At 41.0% G+C, this 21685-nt stretch overlaps 4 protein-coding genes and 2 non-coding genes across 12 annotated transcripts; 2 read left to right on the forward strand and 4 right to left on the reverse strand.

The window, feature by feature from the left end:
• Positions 1 to 302: 302 nt before the first annotated feature.
• On the reverse strand, positions 303 to 7765 carry LOC107264109 (1-phosphatidylinositol 3-phosphate 5-kinase). Of its 3 annotated transcripts, XM_025081405.1 has the most exons (15): positions 7489 to 7756; positions 7156 to 7370; positions 6896 to 7085; positions 6599 to 6836; positions 6314 to 6520; positions 6041 to 6255; positions 5617 to 5962; positions 5183 to 5543; positions 4844 to 5114; positions 2029 to 4774; positions 1404 to 1954; positions 1004 to 1336; positions 783 to 944; positions 644 to 718; positions 303 to 559 (listed from the first exon to the last, which is right to left on the reverse strand). In XM_025081405.1, exons 1-15 carry the CDS (start codon positions 7601 to 7603, stop codon positions 513 to 515), a joined length of 6072 nt encoding a protein of 2023 aa, XP_024937173.1. In that variant the 5' UTR covers positions 7604 to 7756; the 3' UTR covers positions 303 to 512. The 3 variants fall into 3 exon arrangements, with proteins under 3 accessions (XP_024937173.1, XP_015587499.1, XP_015587500.1); XM_015732013.2 differs by having other exon boundaries at positions 303 to 718; positions 7489 to 7755; XM_015732014.2 differs by lacking the exons at positions 303 to 559; positions 644 to 718; positions 783 to 944; positions 1004 to 1336 and having other exon boundaries at positions 1574 to 1949; positions 7489 to 7765.
• Positions 7766 to 8174: 409 nt separating this feature from the next.
• Positions 8175 to 14087, forward strand: LOC107264361. Its single transcript, XM_015732552.2, has 7 exons — positions 8175 to 8585; positions 10884 to 11163; positions 11236 to 11489; positions 11583 to 11965; positions 12027 to 12301; positions 12368 to 12981; positions 13057 to 14087. Exons 1-7 carry the CDS (start codon positions 8551 to 8553, stop codon positions 13520 to 13522), a joined length of 2307 nt encoding a protein of 768 aa, XP_015588038.1. The 5' UTR covers positions 8175 to 8550; the 3' UTR covers positions 13523 to 14087.
• On the reverse strand, positions 8636 to 8707 carry Trnaa-ugc. The gene has a single exon. It is a non-coding gene; the product is annotated as a tRNA-Ala (tRNA).
• Trnal-aag lies at positions 9840 to 9921 on the reverse strand. The gene has a single exon. It is a non-coding gene; the product is annotated as a tRNA-Leu (tRNA).
• A 144-nt stretch (positions 14088 to 14231) lies between the features above and the next one.
• Positions 14232 to 17192, forward strand: LOC107264362 (U3 small nucleolar RNA-associated protein 4 homolog). The gene is made up of 4 exons (XM_015732553.2): positions 14232 to 14444; positions 14524 to 16063; positions 16616 to 16918; positions 17001 to 17192. The coding sequence occupies exons 1-4, from the start codon at positions 14341 to 14343 to the stop codon at positions 17115 to 17117; spliced, it is 2064 nt and encodes a 687-aa protein (XP_015588039.1). The 5' UTR covers positions 14232 to 14340; the 3' UTR covers positions 17118 to 17192.
• A 25-nt stretch (positions 17193 to 17217) lies between these two features.
• Positions 17218 to 20317, reverse strand: LOC107264363 (uncharacterized protein C20orf85). 5 transcript variants are annotated; one of them, XM_025081233.1, is made up of 4 exons: positions 18066 to 20317; positions 17756 to 17906; positions 17601 to 17685; positions 17218 to 17526 (listed from the first exon to the last, which is right to left on the reverse strand). In XM_025081233.1, the coding sequence occupies exons 2-4, from the start codon at positions 17902 to 17904 to the stop codon at positions 17251 to 17253; spliced, it is 510 nt and encodes a 169-aa protein (XP_024937001.1). In that variant the 5' UTR covers positions 17905 to 17906; positions 18066 to 20317; the 3' UTR covers positions 17218 to 17250. The 5 variants fall into 5 exon arrangements, with proteins under 5 accessions (XP_024937001.1, XP_024936998.1, XP_024937000.1 ...); XM_025081230.1 differs by having other exon boundaries at positions 17756 to 19901; positions 19968 to 20311; XM_025081232.1 differs by having other exon boundaries at positions 17756 to 18223; positions 18642 to 20311.
• Positions 20318 to 21685: the final 1368 nt, after the last annotated feature.

Here is a 21685-nt window from a genome sequence, read left to right on the forward strand (position 1 = left end):
TTCAGAATCCACGAGCTGTCCCCATCTCCCTCCCTGTGTTTAGTACTTTAGATCATTACAGATTACCATTATGTTGTTGTTATATCGTAACGAATGAATGAATTAATGACGATTATTATTATATATTAATGATTATTATTATTACTATTGTCAGTCAAGTGACTATTATAAATAATGTTCGTGTACATAATTATGAAGACAAAAAATTATCGAAATAAATCATTAATAATGGTGCTTTCATATATGACTAGTACTTAGTGCAACTGACTACAACCCCAGTACGTTAATCCCCTATAGTCAGCTCCTATGGTAAGACAAGTTTTTCCAAAATTTATTGAAAATTCCTTTAGTTATGTACAATCGAAGTATCCTCTGGTGATAATTCACGATCAGGCAACTCGTAAATATATCATGAGAATTTTGCTAATATAAACTGACAAATTGATAGAAAAATTCACTTCACGATTATAATGGTAACTTCGACCTTGTAAAAAATACATCCAAATTTTTGGCTATTCCGATGGCGTCTCGACGCCACGACCAAGTCCAGTCCACCTGTCTGGTACAGGCAAAAAATATCGATGCATTGCAGCTATAAATCTTGCTCTGTATTCTTCCGGTGACACTATTGTTGGCAATTTACCTTGACCACCCAGTATACCGGATTTCTTAACCATAGTTTCCAGTTTTTTGTCCCACGTAAACGTTCGGATGTAATCTAGATTAGAAAATAATTATTTCAAGCCATAATTCCTATCGTACAGACGCTCAATGGATCTTACCTATTATACCGAGAACAAGTTCATCAGAGTTTGGCTCCAGACCGACCAAAAGTGAATAATCCATCACTGAATTGTCTGCCAGGAATTTGGTATCTTTTTCAATAGCCTTATTTAATACTGCTTTGGAATGCGGTCTTATGTATAGTGGAGAATCACAGCTCACTATAAAAAATATCGTAATAAAGTATTTGGTGTCTTAAAAGAATATCTAGTCCACTTACTGTTTAATAAATTCTCATCGAGTAAAACCAGTTCCCCCTCGTGATCAATATCGTCTGGATTTACCAAACGATTTCTTACTGATCCTTTGAGGTCAAATTTATCAGTGATTGTTCTGTTGTAGAACAGGTTCTCCATTACCAAGAGGGTGGTGCGAAGGGCTGCATTTGTTGTATTATTCTTAAAGGACACCCTGTAGACACCTACTATCTTCCCTAACAGTGTTGGCTGTTTGGTCTGTTGACACTTCTCCATGTAAGAGAAATAGTTTGGTGCAAAATCCAGGAATATTTGCATCTCCAGCCGCGACATTTCCTTCAGAATAAATCTGTCGTCTGTTAGATAAAAATAGAGTGATTATAATTTTTCAATAAACTATCCTGCTTCGCTTTTTATTGTCACCTCTGGTCTTGCAGAAAGCGCTTCCACTCTTTCCACCCCTTGCAGCCCACTGGACGCTGCGACTCAGACTTCTGGTATATCCATCTTCTCCTGACGGCAAAACGTTTTCTCGTAGGGCAGCAAATTGCACCGCAAAATACACTCTGCAATAAAAATTTGTGTTTCCCTCATTGAACTGAACTTCTATATAATTTTGTTGCTTATTGTTCCGCTTGTCCTCGTCGTTTTCAGAGGTCATAGGTGGGTTCTGCGCACTAGGTTCGACAGATGAGATGTTCTTTTCAGCATCCAAAGGACTTGCAGGATTTGGACTGTTGCCTCTCAGAAAAGAAAGAACTGAGGGCCTCTTGAATTCGCCAGATTGCGACATATCCGAAACATTGTCTTTCATCTCAGGAAATTTACGTCTGTAGAGTGGACTAGGATTGAATTCTGGTCCTTTGGCAGAGCGCAGAAGTTCCTGAAGAGCGTGTTTATAATCATGAGAGTCCAATGCGTAAGCGATTATCGAAGATGGTTCCAATTCGTAAACCACTATAGGTACAACTGACCTGTCAAAGATGAGAAATCCTGTATGAGTCATCAAAAAAATCATTTGAAATTCACTATTCTTAATCACACTCACCCTAGTGGTAGAAGATGATGTTCAAGCGGTCCCAGAGGATTCTGAATAGGATTAACAATTGGTACCGACGGCAGCAACTGTGATAAAATCGTTTTTTTCTTCTTTTTCTTATCCAGCATGTCTTCAGAGGTCAAAGGTAATATATCAGAATGTGATCTATGATGAGTCTTTGGTGAACCATGAATCACGACGATGTCCTCATGATTGGTACTCTCTGGTATCTCGTTATCAGAATTCTCAGTGAGGTCAATGGAATGCGCATTGCTCTGTACAGCCGAAATAGCGTCAACTGCGTTATAATCAGCAGACATCGGACTGAGGTCTTCCACTTGGGACTCAGAAGCTGTATCTTCGGTTATATACCCGTCAGTTTCAATAACCCCAACACTTCCGGCAGTATTTGATCTTTCCGTAAATCTTCTCGGCCTCTCATCCTTCTTCTTAGCAGCTGCTTCTAAGATCTTTGCATTCCATTCAGTTACTGCTTCCGCTATAAGTCTCTGCAGGATGACAATACCGTCTTCGATCCTAAACATAAGACTCTGCACTTGTTTCTCAGCGTTCTTTCCTTCTAGCTTTTTATTCTCAAGCGTCGGCGACGTTAATTTCAATTGAATCTCTTCAATCTTATTTTTAAAATATTGTTGTTCCTTCGCAAGCTGTTGCTTCGCGACGTTCAGAGCATCGCCGTCAATTTGGCACGATGCTAATTTATCTCGTATATTAGTGAATACCTCGTCACCTTTAAGCGCTACGATCTTCATCTCCTCGATGACATTAGCGTGTTGCTTCGGATCGTAATTAATATTTATAACTGATGGCGGAAGAGAAATCTCCCACAGAGAGATTTTTGAAAACTGAAAGACAGCTAGCATGTTCTTTCTAGTGAAATACTGATAATGATCATGATGTAAGGAATGATGACACGTATCAGTTCCACGTCTGGTATAGACACCAGCGTGGAAGCGCAGTTCAAGGTACTTTGCAAATGAGAGCGACCAGGTATCCTCTGACATTGGTACCACTGGTGAAACACTTTTACACTTCATACACTTGCTCCACATGAGAATTCGGTTATTATTTTCCTGGCCAAATGGCTCAGTGCTCATTTCGCTCAGATTGATATGCAAGCAGCCTCCATCGTGGGTAAATCTTCTAGCATGTTGAGCTATCTGAGCTGTACAGGCCTGGGCTGGACACTTGTATTCTGATGTGAAACAGTAGCGCTCTAAGAATCGGCCCAGGGCGATGTCATTTCTGCCGTACAAATCCATATTTACGATCCAGGGATTAACGCAGAATGCAGGAGCGTGGTTGCTGTTGTGCGAGAAGCTGCAGAAGAGGACAGAAAGTCGTTGATGACTGGCAGGATCCAGACAATCCGGATGAATCGTTGCGGGTTCACTTGTTTCACTTTGCACGGTAACTCTTTTAATATCAGCTACTACGTTATATGTTGGGTAGAGTCGACTACCGCAAGCTCGAAAATCTGCCAGAAGAGTTTGAACTTCTCTGCTGTCTGCTGTTGTGGTTAATTTTGCTTGTACGAAGGGATGCTGAGGCTTCAGCTTTAAATGGATGAGTGGATTTTCTTGCTGTGCAGGTTCTGTGGAAAAGCTACTGTTTCTGGCACTTTGGACTTTATCCAAAAAGTTGATTGAGTAAAATACTTCCTTGGGGAAGAAATGTCTCAGGACGCAATTCCGCCCGGCTTCTGTTTCCAGATACGGAATGGAAAACTTTATATATGGCGAAACACTGAGAATCGTATCGTTTAAAGCTTTTTTGAATTTATTTAATAATGGTAAGTCAGCAACGCTTAGATGCTGCACGTTTGTACTCATTTGATTAAAGACGTCATCTTCTTCGTTTAGATATTGATGCAATGGGTCACTTCGGTCACTCACGGATTCTGCGTAGATTCGTTTTTCCTCGGATAGCATCTTGTCTCTTAGTTTAGGCTTTGCCTCTGCAATTTCAATCGATTTCTCATCTTTTATTCCACTAAATAATTCCAATGTACTATTGTTCTCTGCGTTGCTCGCGCCAAGTCCGGATTCTTCGATAGAATTATTTTTCTCTTCGACTGGCATTTGTTCCTGTAATGTATCAACCATTTTGCTGTCATCAACAGATGTCCTGGGTCTTGATTTGAACAATTTCAGAGTGTCATAAGGATCAGAATTTTCCTTGAGAATATTGGAGACTTGCTTGTAAGTTTCAGGAGACAAGACACTGTCATTCTGGGAAATTTCATTCATCGTTTCTTTCAGTGGAGTACTCTTGCTACTAGGTTGGTATTTGTCAACCGCTTGCGAGTCATTACTAGAACTGTGACGATCCTCAGATACCTTAGAGGAATTTAAAGTCTCAGTTGCACTGTAGGAAGGAATTTTAACATCCTGATTCTCACCAGATTTCAAATCACACACGGGAAGCATATAGACCTCTAGGTCATGACCATTCTTTTCAACAGTGAGAAGAGATTCGGCATCCTCGATGCCATTTGACGAATCTTTCTGCGACGTCTCATCCAGGAAGGAATTATCTTTCGGCGAAGGAGGCCTAACAAACTCATCCATGAGGAAAGACTTCTCGAGTCGCCAAGAGTAAGCGCAGAAGATCATCATCGACGTAACGCTCTTCACTTTCTTTAACTCGTTCTGGGATCCTCCTCGAAGTAAAATCGTGGAACCCAGATGGGGATTGGCGCAATTCTCAAAGTACATCAAAGTCTTTATTCCATCTAGGTAAAGAAAATCATTTCAGCCGATTCGATTTTCGATCTAGATTACGTAAATGAATACACACTCACTTCGTTCATTTGGGAAGTTGCGCAAGTAAAACTTTTTACAGGTACCGAGTCTATATCGCGCAGTTATGTGCGCATCGATACTGTTCACGATATTCGCACCTGTGCATCGGGCGACCCTCTCCAGGACACTCAGTTTAACATTGAGGACTAAGGTTACTCCACATTCTCTAAGTCTATCCTGAGCCAGTCGAGAGACGGACCTGTGCACTAGGACAACATCCGGTCCAAGAGCAGTAATTCGTGCTACAGTGTGGCCTAGGTATTCGTGTTCCTGGAATAAATATTAATATGCTCTGTACCACGATATAAATCATTAGATACCAGGTATTGCACCTTTACCTGCAGCATCACAGGTTCTAAACTCAGCAATTTTCCTTCCACTCGTTGATACATAATGCCGCATCGAAGCAGCAAAATCTTTGGATGAGCAATCATGGCGTCCATGCCGCGATGAGCGACATTCTTGCTACACACAACGCCAGACACAATTTCACAATCGTGTCTACTACCACCAGGTGACTTTTTTATCTGAACATATTGTCTGATGTCCAGGTCATCTGCATCATGATTTAAATCGGGACGCACGGTATCGACTATTTGATGAGCGATTGGTAGAATCACTTCGGCCCAACTTTGCGACAGGCCTTCTTTGCTAAGAAGTTGCTTCACGAGAGAGTCTTCGTGTTGCTTGTACGCAGACCTAGTAACGGAATTTAGTTTAAAATATTGTAATTTCTTTTCTTAGGAATAGATAAAGCAACATAGGAACGTACATCAGGTTATTGTACGCACTCTGCTCCCCGAAGGCGCCTCGTAAGTTGCTTGGCTTGTGCCAGCCATTTTTTTCTCTATACTCCTGGACCTGGAGAGTGTCGCTCAGAAGTTCATCTGAGACTCCTGAATTACACTCGTGAGGTTTAAGATTAACTTCTTTCTGCTCCATAGCACTGTCACTACCACTGTCAACCGAAATCAAAGTCAAGTCCTCGGAAGTCGGCCGTTTTAATGTAACCGTCGAAGCTTCCAGATTCAAATCCAAATAAAAGCTGGAACTCGAAGACAGAAGTCGCGCTGCGATTGGGGGTGCCGATTGTGGGGCTTTCATTTCACTTTCTGAATCTGATTGAAAATACAGAAAAAGTATATTACATCAGAAAAACATTTTCGATATGGTACCACTTGTTAAATGCATCTAACCAGTAGCAGAATCGTGTTGAGGTATAGTTTTGACCCAAGCTGGTTCCTGGGCGTCGCAGGATGCCTGATTTTCCACTAAGAAAGTTGTACTTTGCATTCGTGATAATTTAGCTGGCTTGAATATTGTTACTGTGTCAGTGAATAAATTCTCCGATAATACCGGCTCGATAAAACCAGCCTCCAGCAAAGCTTGTCCTATCGCTGCCGCTTGTACTCTATTTAAAGGTCCATGAATCATCTACTGTGTACAAACTAAAATTATCAGAAACTTACCGAGTGGCTGCTTTGTTTTGTGCTATCATCCAATTTACTAGCTCACTCGCCAGGAAACAATTGTAATAACTCTTCAAACGAATTCGGTGTGTCTGCAGAGAAATCGCCTGACTAGAACGAAAGAGTTCCTCATAGATCATCCTTAGGGAAGCTGAATTTTGTAGAGCTAGGGATCGTTCTTGCGAAGTCAGGTAGCTGCTGGACGATCTGCGAAAATCCGTATTCTTGATGTAACTAAACGGTACGGTTTTCTATTAGGTTCTAATGCAGGGTAATATGGTAGACCTTCCAAGAGCATATTTTTCTTCCATGTATCCCACACTGGGCTTCTGACAGATTTGAGTCTCATCGCCGTCTACGTCATTTACATTTTTTTGTGTTACAGGTGAGGTATCGTTTCCGTATTTTACTCTCAAATCCTCTTGCAATGCTTTGAGGTCAGATGTCAGGTCGCTTCCCATATCCGAGGATTGCAGATATGACAATACTACTTTACAGCAGTACGTGCATACCCTTAGATCGCCTAAAATGAATTAATAGACAGTAGAAGTTAGTTTTTATTTATCACAAAGTTTTGTTTACCGGTGCAGCCCATAATCTTTCCAGGTATTACATCCGAACAGCATTTAGAACAAAATATTTGTCCACAGACACGACAGTGATGTCGTCTTCTAAATGTTGTGAACCGTTCCCCACATTCGTAGCACTGTTTACTAACACTGTCTGGCATCCAATAGCTTCTCAACTGAGAATCTTTATACGATTGAAGGTTCTGTAATAAATTTCATGATAGTCCCAACTGTTTCAAACTCAAAAGATTCAGAAGAAGCATCAATTCTCACATTGCTTTTTAATGCTACTATATTACTAATCCTTTTAAGAACATTAGGTAAGCTGCGACCCTCTGTAGTATCCAAAGGAAAGGTAATAATGTTGGATGCATCATCGTCTGAAGTCTTCTCCGCACTCTCCGATTGTTTCCAGGATTCAGAATCACCGGACGAACTATGCTCATCATTGTTCGGAGAGGTCGAAGCTGCATCGGAGAGAGTAGCACCTGAAAAGTAATCTTTTATAAACTCCCGGAAATTCAAAATATCCGTAACAAACTTGCTGTGACAAGTATAGAAGAAGAACTGGCAAAAGTAGTCCTGGTAGAATCTTGCGTGTCTTACTCTTGCCAAAACCAAAGAACTTGGAGAAGAGAGATGCGACCACAGGTTGAGTCTCCTCAGGACTTAGTGGTGCGAATTCCGTCAGCTTCGACGGCGAATTCATATTCTTGTTCATCTTGCCCGGTATAGAGAACTCAGCAAAATTCTCTATCCAATAAAGTCCATACCGAAGACTATTCCAAATGACGTTCCACTCTGATCGTTTTGATGCTTTATTAGTACGCCAGACTTTTTGACAGCAGACTAAGCAATGTCAGCTGATAGGTGTCAGTTACGCAACAATCTTTCTCTTTAATCCAACAGATGGTAGTACACGCATTGTCCCATAAAACCAGGAAGTAAAATTATTGAGAAGACAAAAATTACTTCCTGCAGAAAATGTTCATTTTACGAAGCACAAAACCAACCTAATTAGATTTTTTCTTCAAAATATAGATTTTCATTCTTGTGGGCCGTATACTCATAACTTACTTAACTATTGACATTATATCATTACAATAGCATGTATTCCGAAAAATTTGAGATCAAAATACTACTAATCACAGTATATATTAAATGACAAGTATACATTCAAATACGTCGCCTTCAGCAGCTAAACATTTATAGAATTAAGTTATAAATATTCAGTCTTCAATTATTGCTTTCCAGTCGCGAATCGATGCAATGTTAAAGGCACTGGCATTGACTTTGAACGTCGAACATTTCTAACTCGTGGTATATAAAGAAAAGCAAAGAAAATCATTTTTCTATGTACATCGACAATACCTAAGGTTATATTTGTTGCATGCGGTGTAAGTTTTGCGTTTAAGCTAGATCAACGCTTCAATGATTCGTCAGGTTGAACCTCGTGCAAATGATATTACATGGTCCGCGGAAATTTCTCTATTGTTTCAGCGACATATATAACTCCGCAGCTGCGCAGGTGTATTCTCAGTCTTCTTACTAGAATCCTTGGAAAGCCAGTCACGCCTGGTCACTCTAAGAGAAAGAGTGAAGTCCGTTTTAACGTCTTCACCGGTTTCACTAATACCAGCAAGCTACGTCGCTGAGAACAAGAATGCAATGGGTGAAGGAAGACGAGATCGTTCAAGCAAAAGGTAACGTAATTTTATTATAGGTTCTATTTTTAGTAAGGCGGAAAAAAATTTGGAGATGCCGGGGATCGAACCCGGGGCCTTTCACATGCAAAGCGAACGCTCTACCACTGAGCTACATCCCCTTTTTAAATTTTGATATGAAAACTCCTTTTGTCGGAGATTAAGTAATTCGGATTGATGTCAAGTTATACTTTCTAATATAGTTAATCGTTGAGGTTCATTGGTATTATTGAAGAGTTATATAATGGAGAATTGATAGTATTACCTTTTACTAAAGACTCTCTTGATCGTATTGCAAGGCAGGCATTTTTTCACCTCATGCAAATTTATCATGATCTTATTTCGGTTGTGCGCTAATAAGTTAATGATTAGTAAAGTGCTGGTAATTATGCAAAAATTAGTAGATGTTATTAGGGTCGAGTGTGGACGAACATTAACGATGATTGAAACTGAGAGAGATCGATGACCTACAATATGAGGAGTCAGTTTAATTTCCTGGCATTAAAGTAAATCGACGCTGCAGAGAATCCGGGTTCCTCCTTCCGGTTTACATAAAAATCAAGTATTGGCGCATTAATAATATTTTGCGAGATTAGACAGCTTATCACTGTACTTTAATGTTTTTTATCATAACTTTCCGGAATTGCCTCCTTTTTAACTGTATATACATGCGTGCTAGGAAGTTTATTCTGGGGATTTTTCTAAGTGCGAAAAATATTAAAAGGGTATTGCTAAAAACCTGACGACTGATTTCGCGACAGGAAACGCTTATAACATCCATATAAATGCCGCTGACCGTCCACGCTATTCAAAGAAGTCCAATCCTTCCAACGTCTTGTTGGGTTTGCGTGCAAGACGCGCGGTTGAAATGCGTCAGATTGAATCACGCACCGTAGTAAAACTACTGACCGCTCGAAAACCTTTAGAATCTGGATGCGTATGACCGCGGGGCGACATTTGTTTGTCGGCTCATGCAAATTGTGCTCTAGGGAGCCAGGTTACCAAATCTGGGTCAGCGGGTCGCCAAGAACTCGGCACCCTGTTTCTCATGACGAACAGCGATTCCATTTAATGGAAAGAACCTACGGAAATAGAAATTCTGCTGGAAACAACCGAGTAATTGACTTAAAATTCATGAAATACGTCTTCAACAACTTTTTATTTTTCACAGAGAAACCTGTAGATTCTTTATTCAAAGAATCATTTGACCATATAATTGTTAATCGGTATACATTAATCTTAAAAAAAAAAAATTGGCAGCGGTGGGATTCGAACCCACGCCTCCGAGGAGACTGGTGCCTTAAACCAGCGCCTTAGACCGCTCGGCCACGCTACCATAATTTTAAAATTAGTTAGACAAGCTACAGACACAATAGTTTTTACATTTATTTTTTACCATAGTTTAAAAACAAAAGAGATAGTATAAATATCAAAAACAATAAAGGTGATAAAAACTGGAAATAATAATAAAAAAGTTTTGACGAGACGCATCATATATGATGACAAACCAAAAGAATACATATATAATTATAGATTAAGTTATTCTAAGGCGGATCATTACTCAGGTATATAAATAGATAAGAATGAAAATAAGACACCTTTTTAAAACTAAAACAAACCAAAGCACATGCGTAATCACTTACAGCTTATCGGAGATCCATGGGCTTTCTAGATCTACATATAAATTTAAAAAATCAACCTATTGATCTCGCTTTTCAAACTATGAATGGTAGACGAGAAACGTTTTAATTTTTAAGTTTTTAAATACATGATAAAAAAGTAAATAACTCGTGAATTGCTTGCGACTAATTACATTGCTCAATTGGTGCATGTACATATAATATACTAATACCCATTGACTGTATCGATGCTGAAGATAATCGACGTATGACTAGCTAATTGAATCGATTGCCGTGTTCGGAAGTCATTAGATAAGGGAATTTATTTTCCTTTGAGCTGTGCCTTTTGGTAGATCGATGCGTCGCGTCTGTAGATTCCTGTAACGGTATGTTGTACGTACCACCCTCTTCCTGTTCCTCGCTCTCTTCAGCGACCCTCGTCACTACCTTTAACCCCTATTTTCCGCGCAGAATTCTCAGCAAGCCTGGCCCACCCTTTATCCCTACGAGGGTTTAGCAAGAGAAAGATTTCAGTCTGCCCTGAGTCAAGGAACCGAACGGATCTTTTGAAAAATCTCCATCACCTTATCAAAGTTAAAAAAAAAGAATCACAAACGTCGAAGTGGACGTGAACTTTAGAAGGGACACATTTATTACAATTTTTTGTTTTTAAAAAAAGACAGAGGTCGTCCTTTGGAATTGGAAAATCTTCATCGGACTCGGACTTGCCCCGTGGGAAAAGCAAAGGACGAAATCGGGGAAAGAGCAGAAACAAGATCAAGGAAAAATGGCATCTACCAGAAAATCTAACAGTCGACCAGTTGGCACGTCATCGTCGTCGACGTGTACAGAATCATCCGAAAGACAATTTGGCTCTGTGTAAACCAGAGGATGTCATTAAGAATCTCATTACGGAATATCAAAAATCATTTCGCGCCAAAAATATTGAATCGCTTCAGGTAAGATCTTCGTGTAAGTTTATTTCAATGCATTTTTTCTTTCAAATTTTTAACGAATTTTCAAATTTCCAGGATAACAGTCAACCGATCGGATGCGCCCATCCGGAAGACCTTCTACACTTGGAAGGTCTCTTCGAGAACACTGTCTCTTCTTATTACCAAGATTTTCCAGAATACAAGGACATTGAGATCCCAGTCAGGAGTAAAGGACCCGCGTCCAATCTTCAGATAGCCGATGGCGAAAAAGCTATGGAGACCGAAACAGAAAGCTCGAGATTCATCCCTTATTCGAATTTGGCCAATGCCCGTCCACCACTTATGCGAAGGTTTTATTATTTGACTTTAAAAATTTTTTTTTACATACGTTCAACTTCTAAATCAAGATTCTTTAAGTAATGTATATACGTACAAATTTCTAGGGGTACCAGTCTGAGACACGAGGGTGACTTTTGCACAAATACAGAATATTCCTGTTATGTTCCTCACGAGGGGCATCGTCGGGCTGAACTAGCTCGCAGACCAACATCCCTGAAAATGGAAGGTGATATGGATACCATGACTGAAAAGTGCGAAAAGTTCATCGAGTGGCTCAACGTCAGTCGACCCGAACTAATGCGCATTCCCACGCATCTCAAACTGGAAGGTGAATTTGAGACCCTGACTGAGAATCACGATAAGTACGTTCCGTTCGTCGGTGCCAGGAGGCCGGAATTGCTGAGACAGGGTGCCAATATCAGGATGGAGGGAGAGTCCAGATACGCTCCTGAATACAAAGACGTTTTTCGAGAACACGATGTTAGGGGTAAGATCACGTAGTATGGAAAATATCTGAAATGTTTGATCGATCAACCTCCCTTTACTAGAGAGGCAATTGCCCAGAAAGCCCGAGACGCATCTGAAGCCTGGAGGTGACTTTCATCGCGTGACGGAGACATCGGAAATGTTTGTCGATCCGCGTGTCAAGGAAATGAGATTAATGGCGGAGCTAGAGAAGGACATAGCTGCTGAGGAACAGAAGAAGCAGGAGGGAGAGGCCAAGAGAAAAAAGAAGGAAGACGAGATGAAGGTGCTTGTATCAAAATTAGAAGATTTAAAATCGCCACCTTTAGAAGTGCCAGAATATCGAGATGCTTACAAGGTAGAATTTTTGAGAACTTTTTTTTTATAACGAATTATTTTGATTTCCGCTGATCATTCGTTACAGGACTTCCCAAGAGAACGACCCAGGCTGATAAAACCGGAAGATGAAATTGGTCGAGCCGACGGCTCGAAATTGTCCCCTTTATCTACTCATTCAAAGTTTTCATCAAAGATCGATATGGATCCTGAATACAAATCAAAATATATTGATTTTTCTAAGGAACGTCCGATATATAGAAAGCCACCAATGGCTTTAAGACCCGGTCTAGCTTCCAGTAGATCAAGTGCGAGCTTTGATAGAGCCGCGCACAGGGTCGATAACGAACACACCAGTGAGGTCAGATCTCAATATGTTTCATATGGTCAAATTCCAAGAACGGAAAGTGTGAAAATGCCAGCAAATTTGAGATTAGAAGGAAGCTTGGATCTGCAGCCTGAATACAGAAACGCTTACTGCACCAAACAGGAAGCTGCGTCTTACGATGCTCCGAGGATGCATCGTGGCAGAGATCGTAGCTTAAGTGCTTCCAGGAAACGAGATAATTATTGGATAAGCAATAACAATGGAAATCAATTTGGGGCTATAAATGCTACTCAGGACCAAGATGCCTTTCAGGTATTGAATACCAAAGTTCATGAGGGAAGCGTGGTAGGGAAGCCACCAACTGGTACCAGAAGGTAAGTCCAGGGGCACGAGAACGATGAAAAGAGATTACAGTCATTGTTTATACAATAAAAAATGTTTATGATCAGAGGATCAAAATCATCTAAGACGCAAGTGCAACGGTCATCGCATCTTGACACTGCAGATCGTCCTGGTGTGAGAAATCGTTCACCCAGTCCAACCTATAGACTTCACGTCTGCAATGTGGATGACGAACCTCGTGGTTTTGGTCGACGACAACCATCTCCAGGACCAATCGTGAGGCCTCCTTCACCTCATGGACTAACTAATCCATCCAAAGAAGATTTTCAAAGAGTTTACTCTCCCAGCTTCGGTAGAAATCCTGAGCAGAATGTCGATGGACAATCTTTTGTCGTCCTCGACAATGCTGCACCTAACAATTCTGCCATGAGCTATATAAATGAGGCTCGCAGAAGACGAACTGACAGGAACTGTAATGTTGATAGTCAGAATCCAATGCCAAGGGGACGTCCTAGAAATAGGTCACCACCTAATTGGATGCCACCTTGGTACGATAATGCTAATACTATTTGATAAGAATTTTAAATTAAAATCATTCCACTAGGGTAAAACTGAGATTTAGTTTCTTGATTTGCCAAAAAATTCCAAGATCCACTCTAAACTAACGCAATTATTCTTTACTCGGTAATTGTCTAACTTCCATTCTCAAATGATAAATATCCGTTTTTGGTAGAAGGTATGAATTAAAAGTTACATTTTCTTGTCGAATGAACAAAGTCTACCAGCAAATATTTAAGTTTACGTGCTACTCAGGTAATAATCTCTGATTCCCAAATATATTTATTACTGCCAATTGATTTAATAATAACTATATATATGATGCTTAAAAATATTCATGGTTGTCATGAAAATTGCCGACACGCCATTCACGAAGATTGATTATTTCCAAATAGCGGAAATAAGGCAATATACTTAAGATTGAATGACTTGCGTATCCAAATGCCTTAGACTCAGAGTATCAGTATCCGATACAAATATAGTAAATAGTCGTTTGTAGATTGCATAAAGTTAACAACGAGAAATATCGTTGTATATAAAACCGCTTTTGTAAAGTATATTTCTAGAATAAAGAATTGATTAATCTGTTGAAATTGGTCTCTACGTTCTAAATAGTATTGTAGATCAACTTTGTAGTTATTAATTTCAAAGAGGTCGGTCATATTGTGCACTGTACTTACCTTCATATTCGCTGTGCTCATCAACCTTTCGTCTGCTACTCTACTAGTTCTTTTTAGCGTCCACGTGTTGGACTGTTGTGGTTATGTAGTTGACATTTGCCGTCAGTAATTTACTCTGTTAATTTTAATAGTTGCAATAATTTCAAGTAAAGCATGTCTACCTGTAGGATACATAATGTTAGATTTTATAATCTTGAACCAAAATCTATAACTTGTCTGTGCTACGAACAAAAAACGAAAAAGTTGGCTCTTTCCAGGTTAGCATATAATAACTATTATCTTAGTAATATTTAATATTAAGCTGTTGGAAGTACATTATTTAATTTCATGTTATAGGAATGATAATTCTATTGAGATATGGAATGTGGAAAATGCACCCTTTGTGGAGCGTACAATTGTTGGTCATCCAGAAGGTTCGGTGGAAGCAGTTTTATGGGTAGACCTTAGGCTTTTCTCTACCGGTCTTCATGGAATGGTCATGGAACACGACTTGACAAGCTTAGGTGTTAAATATGAAACTGTTGTTACGGGAGGAGCAGCTTGGTGTATGGATGTAAACAAAGAAAAGACACGGTTAGCCATTGGTACAGAGGATGGATATGTTAATACATTTACCGTGACAAGTGATTCCTTACTTTATGAAAGAATCTTTGACAAGCAAGGCGGCCGAATATTGTGTATTAAGTGGGATAATACTGGGGAAATGATTTTCTCTGGTTCGATTAATACAGTCAGAGTATGGAATTCGGTATCTGGCCATGCAATACACAGAATGACGACAGTGAGAAAAGAGGCAAAGAAGGGAACAATAATCTGGTGCCTCGGAGTGACCTCTGATAACTTTATTGTTTCTGGAGACTCATGTGGTGTACTATCGTTCTGGGATCCCAATATGGGAACATTAATGGAGTCCCATGAAAGTCATACAGCTGATATACTGGCACTTAGTGTCTCCCAAGATACAGATGTAGTATATTGTGCAGGTGTCGATCCTGTGGTTCGTAGCTTTTCCAAAATCATATTAAAATCCAGCGGAAGAGCTCAGTGGGTTAAAGGAATAGAAAGGAGACTTCATGTTCACGACGTAAGAGCTTTAATCGAAGCAGATGGAAAATTATACTCTGCCGGAGTGGATGGTTACTTAGCACAATCATCTTATCCACCAAAAATGCTTGTCAAGTATCCCCCACTTCTACAACCACCATGTGTCACAGTTTGCAAGAAAACTAGATGCATCCTACTGCGATACACAAATTACTTAGAAATATGGAGACTAGGAAAAGCTAATACATCCTCGCAGAATAAAATACAAGTGGGAATGACGCATCCATTGGAAGAAGAACCAATAAAATTACTCGAATTAAAAACAAAAGGTAATGAGAGTATTGTCTCCTGCGCCATCAACAAGGATTCAAAGACCATTGTCTATTCAACGAACAGTCATGTCAGGATATTTCATTTCGACGTCGTCGATGGTGACGCGCAATTATCCAGAAGCGAGCCAGAGATTCCTCTCAAAAGGATACAAAAGATGCTCTTTAGTCCAGATGGAAAATTATTCTTAGCGATTGTCAACGAAGGAGACGGAAACTCCATGTTTTTCTTTAAAGTCAAGCAGAAATGCTTGAGCCACGAAGGAACTATTAACATTGATAAGGATTCCCTGAATGCTGTTAGCCTTGTGTGCTTTTCCCCAAACAGTAAATACCTTATTTGTACAGATCACCACAGTCACATTGTAATATACACCATCGATTCAGATCTTTCCTCAGGATCATTAAAATCCTGGAAACTTCCCAAGTACAGGTACCCTCCAACAGCCATGGCTGTGCAGGCGGACACCCTTAACCTGGTTGTCGTATACTCTGATCATAAGGTATTCAATTTTTGGCATAAAATATACAATTACTGTAGAATAGTTGCTAGGTACCATGTGCTGTTAGCTGTGCTATAATTTTTCAATATGCCTGTATGACACCGGCCCGAGATCCATCGGCGTAATAGGAAGTCGGAACGTAAACGGAAATTACGTCATGATAATAGCGAAGAGTCGTAAAGCATAAAAAAATTGTAATATCCGTCTGCGTAAGAACTTCACTGTTGTGCAAAAGAGACAGAGTAAAAGAGTAACGCGTTACTGTGAATTGGTATCGTAATTACGATATCTTTTGGATTAACTTTTTACGTTACAATTAAAAACTATAAAGCTTTGCGCGTTCTACGATCGAGTTAACGATACTACCTGGATGGGATTAAATTTTCCGTCGTTCATCGCAGCAGACCGTTAAAAATATTACAGCGCAACGGACGCGTGTACAAGAAATGAAGATTTACACGTTTGATTAAAAAATGGTGGACGTCTTCCGAGACTCTCCGTGATGTTGTTCATGATTGCTGGCAATTTAATATTTTTCAAAAATATTTTCAGATCATTGAGTACAATATTAGTAAACGGATGTACACGCAATTCTCAAATAATCTGGAAGGACACTTACCGAAACAATGGCTGACCAGACCTTTTCCAATAACAAACGTAACCTTCGATCCCAATAACGAGAACGTTATAATAGTCCACGATGACACAACTGTGTACGTTATTAACAAGAACAAGGAACTTCCGGAAAGTGAATCGAAAATACCAAGATTGGAAAACGGCGATTCTGTCGAAGGTAACAACTCAGGGCTCGGTTCTCAATCGCAGCACGCTTTTCATGTTGCCAAAAAATATAAGGTAAGTTCTCAATATAATAACTAAATAATGATTTTTATTTGCGTATAATTTTAATCATTAATATTATTTTCACTCTCTTCAGCATCTGGTGCACTTAGACTGGCTAAACGATACAGAAATGGTGGCTGTGGAAGTAAATCCTATTTCACTAACAGAAAAGCTGCCTCCTACACTCAAACAAAAGTCATTCGGCATATAACTAACGTTCTATTTCTGTTGAGGACTCTTAATGTTTGTTTTTTAAGAGAATAAAAACAAAAACACTTTACATAAATTCAATCTTCATCTCATTTTCCTCAAGACTGGCATACCTCTATCTTAAATGAAGAGCTCTATCCGAGATAAATAAATTTCTGTTGACTTATCCGAAATTCTCCAGGTTCTAGAGGAGGCTCAATCGTTTTCTTGTCGGAGATGTACATAGGTCCTGTGAATTCCAAATTGCATTCCTTTAACGAAGATCTCCATCCTATTCTAGCTGAGCTAGTTTTTGGTATAGACGGAGAAGGCTTCAATGGAATTGGAGATTTTTTAATCAGATCTTCCGCTCGTTTCCGTTCAAAGGTATCAACCGGAAGTCCCGCACTGACACATTCCTCAGCAAGTATCTAATACAAGCCCACTTCCTATTTACCATAAAATACAAAAAAAATAAATAAAAGACGGTTATAAAATCCTCTACCTGTTTCAGCATCTCACCGGAAAGATGGCCATATCTTTTCCCCCATTCTCTCTGCAACTTCCGTTCAAGTCTAACGACTTCCTTCCTTGAAACAGTAAATACAAAGCGTTACCAATAAGAATAAAATAAAAGGGGTAGCGTCCCGACAGTCTCACCATATATTATCGAAAGTAATCGGCCCCTTGGTACAATCCGTGTATCTCTCGTAGACATTTCTCTCGGTCTTTTTACTCTCCATTTTCATCTGAAAATCCACTTCGTTCTTGTCTCTCCTTTCACGCGTCTTTCCCGAGGAAGCGCTCATCTCTACGCGTCAATTCAAGAAATACTTTTGAGTATCGCAGTCAAGCTGGCCGAAAGTTTGTTCAATAGAAGTCCATAGAAACCCAAGTAACACTCAGCCAAACCTAAGGTCTCCGTTACGTATTGAGTAACGAAGAAGAATCCTGCGGCCGTAAAGCTCACCTATGGATTTCAGAGTCTCGTAAAGCAAGGTCGTTTAATCTCTCGCGCAGTAGTAACTCGTTGTTGTGGCACGGCGGGTGCGTTGAGGATTGCTGGTGTTGGTGCCGGTGCCGATGCTGCAGCTGGCAGCATAGTGGCGCAGACATCTTGTCTTAAGCCTCCAGGAAATAATCAAAGCCAACGATATAGAGAGAGAGAGGCGGCGGATGGAGTCTGTTTAAAGCGTGTTGGTATAGGGCTTGTGATATCCGTACGTGGAGCGACTGGAGTAATGGGGTAGAACCGTGAGAGAGGGAGAGGGAGAGAGAGAGGAAGAGAAAGGCATTCTCTATATCAGTCTGTGTATAAAGGGGTGAGTCAGTCTGGGGTGGGTGCAGTGCACCGAGATTACGACTAATCTGCGCTCAAGACCAGTCAGAAGCGCAATTGCTGTAAGTTACGCCGCTTAAAGCGTCAGCCGGCTTCGTAGCTCCGATCCATAGTAGCACTTTCCTAACCTAACCACCCACCCACCAACTCCCCCTACTGACTTCAAATAAACGGGAGTTTTCCGAAGATGCATTTACAAAAGTTTACCTTGTCAACTCGACGCGCCTATATCCACAATTGATAGTCACTCTTCAAAAGTTCGAACGACGCCATGTTGGATCGATTGTTCGATAATCGATTATATCGCATCATGCGATATTTCCATATCGTCGAACGTTCGTTATACGGGTATATATCGAGGTATAGGCATACCTCGAGAACTAAACATCGAGTGCGTTTGGACTCTGAATTTTCGATTCCCTAGAGAAGTCGTTGAAAAGGTTAAAGGTGCTGGTATATGGATGAAGGTAAAGGAAGAAGAAAAAAGAGTCGGTTGACTGTGGAGAGAAGAACGTCGCTGCGGCTGTACCCGACGACGACGACGACGACGCTAACTCTAGAGGGGGATTGCGCTGTAAATTACTAGCAGAGCTCCAAACCGCGATGGTCTCCTCTATAGCGCAAGGCCGTCTAGACGTATAGATAATACCGAGTTTGTGTGATGCAGACGCAACCTAGACGCTCTCTGGTTCTGCCAGCCAGCCAGCCAACCAGCCAGAGCCAGAACCATAGTCAGGGCTAGGCTAGACAGATCGACCACGATATGCTGTCTTCCTCCTACTTGTGGACTCTCCGCCCCCAAACCGGATTTCCGCTCTCTCTCTCTTCCACTGTCCCAACCCATCCAGCAGCTCTGTACCAGCAACGCAATGGTTCGTATTCTCTGCGCAGAGATGCAAATCCCCAATAGCCGTGGCTACGACGAGAAACGTTTCAGGATTCTACCTGGGCCACCCAGCAGCGACCTCGTCGATTTTACCTTCGGCCCACGTACCAGGACACATTTTTCAGATTCGTCAAACTTTTCAGAGTCCTCGATCGTCACTGCATTATCGTCCGAGCTATATTGTCACGTAGCTTGGAAAAAGGCTAACGTCAAAAAAAAGCTTGCAAAAAAAAGCTAACGTACACCGTCCTATGTTAGCTTCGAAGTAGCATCGGCAAGCTCAGTTTTTATTTTGAGTATTCTTGAACTTGCACCTCGACCAATAGTCCGTTCGGTGGAATAAAATGGTAGATTCGTAGTGAGCGTGAAGACACGTGGTGGGAGGATAGGGGCTGTTTATCAGAGCGAGCTATTATGAGGGATTAAGGGGATCGTGTATCTCACCCTCCGACCTCTGTGCCTCCGTTCTCACTTTCATTCTCATCCCTCAGCCTCCACCCCGTGGACCACGCAATCTCTCTAACCCCGCCTTGCCTTTATGGTATACCTATTCGTCCGACTGTTGTGTTTTAATCGGCAAACTGCAATGCATAAATCCCCATTAAGTAACGCGGCTGTTAACGGTGCTATTAAGCTGTCCGAGATACCGGAAGGGTGGAGCGTCCCGACGTCCAAGGTCTGTATTCATCGGTGCGAACCGGGATGCGGCGTCTCGATGACTGGTTTCAGATTTCGTCCATTGATGGCTGATCAGGGTGGCTGGAACAGCGGCTACTGTAGATGAGCAACGATTCCCTCCTGAATAGGAAAATCGAAGGGGCTAGGTCTATTGAGCCTGGATGTCGGATGTCTTGTTCCTCTTGTCTCGATGGCGCGGCTGGTCGAGTCACGCAAATCAATTGGTATAAAATTGGAGCCGGTAACCACTTCCGTTACAAAGCGTTTCGGTAGGGGCTTAGGCGGCACCGGGAGAAGTGCAGACTCTGGAAGCAAATATCGCATCGGGTACACTGGCTGAATCCTAGAGCCGAGTAAGCCAGCCAGCCACCCACTCAGTTAGCCACACTCGTCTCCATCTGCTCTAACTCGTGCAGAACCCAGCGGGTTTTGCAAGGGTTGCCCACCCGCACCACCCCCTTGCAACTGCCTCCGCATCCTACCCCTCAAATCAGCCCTTGCACCCAGCCCGTAGCGACCCCTGGGCCACAGTGTCCTGCAGAGGTCGTCTAGTCCTCGTTTGGTCTAGCCGCTGCATTTTTGTTTTGTCTAGCCGGCCGCCATGTTTGATGCACCCCGAGTGGAGGCAGGACCTATCGCGCTATTGCTTACTCGGTATATCTATATGTTTAGGAAATATGTCTGTATACATTTTATATGTTATATTATCTTATACCGTACGTACACATCTTCCCTATACAATTCGCTCTAGTGTATAATATACACCTTACACTAAACTGTGTGTCTAGACTCGAGAGTCTCGAATAACTTTTTCTATGGACTTTACTTCCAGGCGATGTCTTCCTTTATTAATTTTTCATTGACCCGCTGGATACTTATAGGTAGATATTGAACGTAGAAAAAGTATCAGGACAAAGAGAAGAATTGGATCCGCCTGACGTCGATGGCTTCTATTCAGACGTCGTCTCTGCTGAAATCATCAACCCGGTCACGTGGTCCTAATAAAAACAGGATCCTCAATTTGCAAGATGATTTTATCGATAACCCTGCCAATCAGGAACATGTGAATATAGAAGAGGGAACATTTACCAGCAGCCATGGTACACCTGACACGTAAATCTACTGTTACCTGAAGCAAGATAGAATTGAACTGGTATAGCCGTGATTAGAGATTAGCGACAGAGTATTAGAGATACGTAGATACGTTGGGCATGCAGACGAAGGGAATTGCCAGTGAGAACCGGGAGGGGTTCGAGTCATTTTAAGGGGAGAGAAATAGATGGTGGGACTACATATAATTGTTTAATTAGAATTTTAACTGGATTAGCCAGATCCTCATCGCGTAGCCCAGATGGGACTTGGTCGATCATTCAAATAATTCGGTGTTTAAATTTCTGTTGAAAAAAATTCCTAAATTTAGTACCACTGATGGTAAGGTAGATTTACAGAGATATCTGTAACCCCTGATAAAATTCATTAAAGATTAAACGTCAATAAGAATCGAATGACAAAGTCCTATATAAGTAAAGCACTGGTACTGAAAATATTCGAAAAAAGCTTTAAATTCTACAAATATCTCATATCCATCTTGACGATTCGATCTTTTCAAGAATTTTTTCACACTGGATTTTTTCACTCTGATATAAACTTCTTATGTACCAAGTTCAGTTACCAAACAGCTGATACG

The sequence above is a fragment of the Cephus cinctus genome, unplaced genomic scaffold (genome assembly GCF_000341935.2).
Source record: "Cephus cinctus unplaced genomic scaffold, Ccin1 Ccin1_scaffold0168, whole genome shotgun sequence".
Lineage (NCBI taxonomy): Eukaryota > Metazoa > Arthropoda > Insecta > Hymenoptera > Cephidae > Cephus > Cephus cinctus.

Excerpts from the sequence above, each read along its gene's own strand:
- LOC107264109 (XM_015732013.2), bottom strand. The coding sequence starts at position 7,603 with ATGAACAAGAATATGAATTCGCCGTCGAAGCTGACGGAATTCGCACCA. Across the intron at positions 6,256-6,313 it reads CAAAACAAAGCAGCCACTCG|AGTACAAGCGGCAGCGATAG; the intron begins GTAAGTTTCTGA and ends ACCTTTAAATAG. Across the intron at positions 4,775-4,843 it reads CAACTTCCCAAATGAACGAA|ATGGAATAAAGACTTTGATG; the intron begins GTGAGTGTGTAT and ends TTCTTTACCTAG.
- LOC107264361 (XM_015732552.2), top strand. The coding sequence starts at position 8,551 with ATGGGTGAAGGAAGACGAGATCGTTCAAGCAAAAG. Across the intron at positions 8,586-10,883 it reads CGAGATCGTTCAAGCAAAAG|ACAGAGGTCGTCCTTTGGAA; the intron begins GTAACGTAATTT and ends TTTTAAAAAAAG. Across the intron at positions 11,966-12,026 it reads TCGAGAACACGATGTTAGGG|AGAGGCAATTGCCCAGAAAG; the intron begins GTAAGATCACGT and ends TCCCTTTACTAG.
- LOC107264362 (XM_015732553.2), top strand. The coding sequence starts at position 14,341 with ATGTCTACCTGTAGGATACATAATGTTAGATTTTATAATCTTGAACCA. Across the intron at positions 14,445-14,523 it reads AAAAAGTTGGCTCTTTCCAG|GAATGATAATTCTATTGAGA; the intron begins GTTAGCATATAA and ends TTCATGTTATAG. Across the intron at positions 16,919-17,000 it reads ATGTTGCCAAAAAATATAAG|CATCTGGTGCACTTAGACTG; the intron begins GTAAGTTCTCAA and ends CACTCTCTTCAG.
- LOC107264363 (XM_025081233.1), bottom strand. The coding sequence starts at position 17,904 with ATGAGCGCTTCCTCGGGAAAGACGCGTGAAAGGAGAGACAAGAACGAA. Across the intron at positions 17,686-17,755 it reads ATTACTTTCGATAATATATG|GAAGGAAGTCGTTAGACTTG; the intron begins GTGAGACTGTCG and ends TACTGTTTCAAG. Across the intron at positions 17,527-17,600 it reads CCGGTGAGATGCTGAAACAG|ATACTTGCTGAGGAATGTGT; the intron begins GTAGAGGATTTT and ends GGCTTGTATTAG.